This window comes from Salvelinus sp. IW2-2015, unplaced genomic scaffold (genome assembly GCF_002910315.2).
Source record: "Salvelinus sp. IW2-2015 unplaced genomic scaffold, ASM291031v2 Un_scaffold2664, whole genome shotgun sequence".
NCBI classification, from domain to species: Eukaryota; Metazoa; Chordata; class Actinopteri; order Salmoniformes; family Salmonidae; genus Salvelinus; species Salvelinus sp. IW2-2015.
In genome coordinates, this window is record NW_019943970.1 from 37759 (window position 1) to 42699 (window position 4941).

At 46.2% G+C, this 4941-nt stretch overlaps 1 protein-coding gene across 2 annotated transcripts in view; it reads left to right on the forward strand.

Moving 5' to 3' along the window:
- Positions 1–2568: 2568 nt before the first annotated feature.
- Positions 2569–4941, forward strand: part of LOC139025435 (mucin-17-like) — a 3127-nt gene continuing 754 nt past the window's right edge. The window contains exon 1 of one of the 2 annotated variants that reach the window (XM_070440568.1): positions 2569–3336. In XM_070440568.1, the coding sequence (XP_070296669.1) occupies positions 2720–3336 (617 nt within the window). In that variant the 5' untranslated portion in view covers positions 2569–2719. The remainder of the gene's footprint in view (positions 3337–4941) is intronic. The other variant, XM_070440569.1, reaches the window with a different exon arrangement.

The following is a 4941-nucleotide window of genomic DNA, read 5'->3' on the forward strand; positions in this document are numbered from 1 at the left end:
AGAGGAGAGGTAGTTAGGCTTTACATTCGTCAGCACGGCTGGTGATATCTGATTCCTTCTTGGGAGATAGTTTGGAAAGAATCGTTTATTCATAAAAACAACTCTCCTATTTATTTTTGGAGCTTTTCGCCCGGCACAGAATCTGACTCGCAGGGGTAACATCGTCCCTATCGTCACTAGCTAAAGTGGAAAGTAGGATACCTCTGATAAGAGTAATAGATCCATCAGGTTTGCATAAGCAGATATTGGTCTATAAAAGAGTCCATTCCATGGCTTGGTGTCCGTCACGGTATTTAAAGTAAGTGTTACTGGTAATACTATTGGAACTGAGTCAATGCTAACAACTGGTGGCAGGCTATTGCAAGGAGCCATATCATTATTGGTATAGAATCACCTAAGTTAATTTTCATTAAAAAAACAGTTGTCCGCCGCGATAGCAGTAAAAGCAACACTTGCTCAATGAAGGGTAGCGCCATGCGCATTCAGCTCGTAGATGAGAGTTCGGAAATTCCATCAGCAGATATGAATGGTTTGCACTGAGGATTTGTGGGAGTAGAGAAGTTCGTTGATGTTAGCGAGTACTTGTGACAGTTTCAGAGAGGGATGCATGGTCAGGTGGAATGGTGTGGAGAGAATAGAGAGATGGGAAGGCTTTAGAGAAGGTGTTTTGTCTGCCCTATTGATGAAAGAGAAGAGAGTGGGACGATGGAGCACACAGGCACGCAGTTAGAGTAGAGACGAGATTGATGAAGAGAGAGATAGGACAGAGTAGGAGGTCATACGCACGCCGTTCATTTCAAAGACCAAGAACGATTGGGACGAGAATGAGCACGAGGCACCAGGTAAGCCGTGTAACGCTAGATCCTAGTGTTGATAGAATGATACCAAGATTCCATCTGTGCTCTTCACAAAGGACTGTAGCCTCTCTTCTATTCTTAGTAGTATCATAGTACAGTCTGTTCTGTTTGAACTACGATCGTGCACAATCAGTAACGTGTGTTACCTTATGTGGCAATTATGGGAGTGTTAGTTCAACGAGGATGGGCATGGGCTCAGAGTTTCGTATACTCCTGAGCTGTCCAGCACCTTTTTAACTTACAGTGTGTCTCGCTATGCAACTCCGGGTTGTGACAACTCTCGGCTGGGACTGGAGCATGAGATTCAACCAAGTGAGTTCATTAGTGCCACAACTGGGAGATGTTATATTCGCTAAGGAAAAATGAGATATATAATTTCTTGCCTTCCATATCGCTTCATTCAGTGAAAACCGACGTCCTCGTTCGACACACATGCTAAAAATGTATTTTTCAGAGCCGGTCCTGCCGTTTCTCCTGCTCACCCACAGACGTATTGCTAAATAGTGGATTTGGGTTTTTTTTGTTCCCGTTCAGTTGTTTGCGGATGCTGAACCCAGTCTTGGAAGGGGCTCCGTCTCGTACTGCTCTGCCTTTTTTGGTGTATAGAGAATTAAATGCAACGTGCACAATCCAATTTGTGGATTTATTAGTATCAGACAGCGAACTTTTTCAAAATGCTGTTCAGGACTGGACAGCGCGACGTCAGGGGCGGTGATTATTTTGGGTTGCATGGGATTACGTAATCGGCCCTGGGTGGCAGAGAAAACATGGTCTGCGAGTATGCGGGGGGGGGGGGCTCGCTACGCGTCAGCATACAGAATAGGCTATGTCAGCATCATAAAATGGGAATTAGGGAAGGTCAACCTATGCTGTGTATTGAGTCTCTGCAGATCCCGGTTGGTCTCTCGTGTTGATGCGGTGCATACCGGTTGCTTGCGTGCTGTCCCTTGTCGTCTGGTCTGAGTGGTTATGGTGTGGTGTAGGTGGTCAGTGTGGTGATTCCTGGTCGTGTGTGTGTGTCTGGGCTGGTTGCTGTTGGTGGTTGTCGCTTGGGTCCGTTGGTGTGTGTGTGGTGTTGTCGATTGCTCCTCACGTACGTTTGTCTGTCTTAGGGTAATGTAAGACGGTAAGTGACGGTGTTGGTCTGTGCGGTGTCGCTGTGCGTCGATGGTGCCGTGGTTTAGTGGTCGTTGTGTGTGTGTTTCCGCGTACAGCACGACCCGAAGCAAAGGTCGTCCAGATCGATACGGTTGTTCGGTATGGTCGCCTGCATCACCAGGCCAGAGCCCTGAATAACTGAACGATCGTCCTTCCCTCCTCAGCTGCCTTGTCGATTCAGTAGCGCCGGCACGGTAGGGCATGGATTGACGTGGTCTGTTGCCACCACCCTTGATCTCACCCAACGTCCCCTCCTCCCTCTCCTGGTTGCTTGTTGGATAGTGTCGGCCTCTTGGTGGGAGGGCTCTTTTTGGGAATGTTTGATTTACTTCCTCTCCCGACCCGCAGCTACCCCCTCCTCGTACATCATGCAAATCAGTTCCTCCATGTCTGTTGACATGGATGAAAATTTAGCCCCCGTGAGATCTTGACGCTGCGGCTTCTTTCATACTAACACAATACCTAGAATTATTATACGTGTAATAAGTTATTTTGGAGACATTAATCTGTGCTGCAAAAGCCTAAAGACGTGCTCTTCAATCAACAGACTCATGAACAAAACACTCTATGGAAGAACTACCTGGTGGTCCTGAAGTACAACATGAGGTAAAGACTAAGAAACCCAGATGCCCTGGTAGGAAGGTAAAGGTTGAAAATGTAGTGGTTGGAGAGGTGGAGTTGGAGGTAGACTCCAGGAGGGGGCCATGTTGGTACATGGTGAGCCCTTCACCCTTTCAGCCAACTGGGGCGACTCAGGGACCATCACCCTGGTCAGCCACACCACCCTGGGTGGGTTCACGGTCATCCAGACAGAGATGCCGGCAGGGACCCACCTACCCATTGTCACCACAGACGGGGCCGGTGTCATCTCTCTGGATGGATCCACTGTCTCTGTCCCCTTCTCCGTGTCCTCTATCCCTGTCACTGTGTCTCACTCCATCCCGGTTTCCCCGTCGTCCTCCGGTACCCTCCCTGTCCAGACTGTGTCTCTCTCTGTCCCTGTCCCTGTCTCAGGGGCCATGTTTGCCCCAGTTTCTGTTTCAGAGACCTCTACTATTTTGACCCCATCTGTGCTGGAAACTGCAGTGTCACAAACCGTCCTGGCTCCAGGTTCGGAAGCTGGGCCTGGTTCAGAGATAACGGCCATTGCGGATCCTGAGGAGGCAGAGTGTGCCCCTATCTCTGAGCAGGAGTGTGTTACAGTGAAGACGTCAGAACTGAAGACTGAGACACAGACAGTCTCCACTGAGGGACAACACAGTGTAACAGAGGACATTGGTACTGTGGAAGACATGGAGGTGTCCACTGAATATACTGTGGTGTAGGTCGTCATGTGTAATTGAATGTAACTGAGTGTACAAAATATTAAGGACACCTGCTCTTTCCTTGACATAGACTGACCAGATGAAAGCTTTGATCCCTTATTGATGTCACTTGTTAATTCCACTTCAATCAGTGTAGATGAAGGGGAGGAGACAGGTTAAAGAAGCATTTTTAACCCTTGAGACAATTGAGACATGGATTGTGTGTGTGTGCCATTCAGAAGGTGAATTGGCAAGAAAAAATATTTAAGTGCCTTTGAACGGGGTATGTTAGTAGGTGCGAGGCACATGAGTTTTTTGTCAAGAACTGCAATGCTGCCGGGTTTTTAACGCTCAACAATTTCCCGTTTGTTTCAAGAATGGTCCAACACCCAATGGACATCCAGCTAACTTGACAAAACTGTGGGAACCATTGGCATCAACATCGGCCAGCATTCCTGTCAAATGCTTTCGACACCTTGTAGAGTCCATGCACGACAAATTGAGGCTGTTCTAAGTGCAAAAGGGGGGGTGCAACTCGATATTATGAAGGTGTCCTTAATGTTTTGTACACAGTGGTTATYGTCTAATTATTGGGTCTGAATTCATAGTTTGTCTGTCCTCGACCCTGTTGACGAAGGGTTGTGGAGTTGTCTTTTTGAAACTAAGGCCAGGATTCAATCTGATCGTGGGTTATAGGCATTGCGGCTTTTAAAGGCAATGTTCCCACGTTTGCAGAGATCCCATTCATGGTAAACGCTGCATATGTTGACTCAATTGGACATGGCCTTTTAAAAGCTTCAATGCCTATAACCCGCGATCTCACTGAATCCCAGTTTAAGTAAGCTTCATTCATGGTTTCCAGCATGCATTTGTTCGGTTTACATTTTGATTTGACATGCTTCGTACACTCTTTTGAATTCTCTCAACTAGCTTCATGAGTAGTACACCTGGAATGGATTTCAAATAACAGGAGTTCCTTGTTAAAAGTTCATTTGTGGAATTTCTTTCTTAATGCGTTTGAGCCAATCAGTTGTTGTTGGACAAGGTAGGGGTGGTATACAGAAGAGAGCCCTATTTGGTAAAAGACCAAGTCCATATTATGGCAAGAACAGCTAAAATAAGCAAAGAGAAACTACTGTCCATCATTACTTTAAGACATGATGGATTGTCAATCCGAAAATGTCAAGAACTTTTAAAGTTTCTTTCAAGTGCAGTCGCAAAAATCATCAAGCGCTATGATGAAACTGGCTCTCATGAGGACCGTCACAGGAAAGGAAGACCCAGAGTTACTCTCTGCTGCAGAGGATAAGTTCATTAGAGTTACCAGCCTCAGAAATTGCAGCCCAAACATCAACTGTTCAGAGGAGACTGGTGAATCAGGCCTTCATTTATTATTTTTACCTTTATTTAACTAGACAAGTCAGTTAAGAACTAATTCTTATTTTCAATGATGGCCTAGGAACAGTGGGTTAACTGCCTTGTTCAGGGCAGAACGACAGATTTTTACCTTGTCAGCTCAGGGATTTGATCTTTAATCTTTCAGTTACTTGTCCAACTCTCTAACCACTAAGCTACCTGCCGCCTTCATGGTTGAATTACTGCAAAGAAAACACTAACTAAAG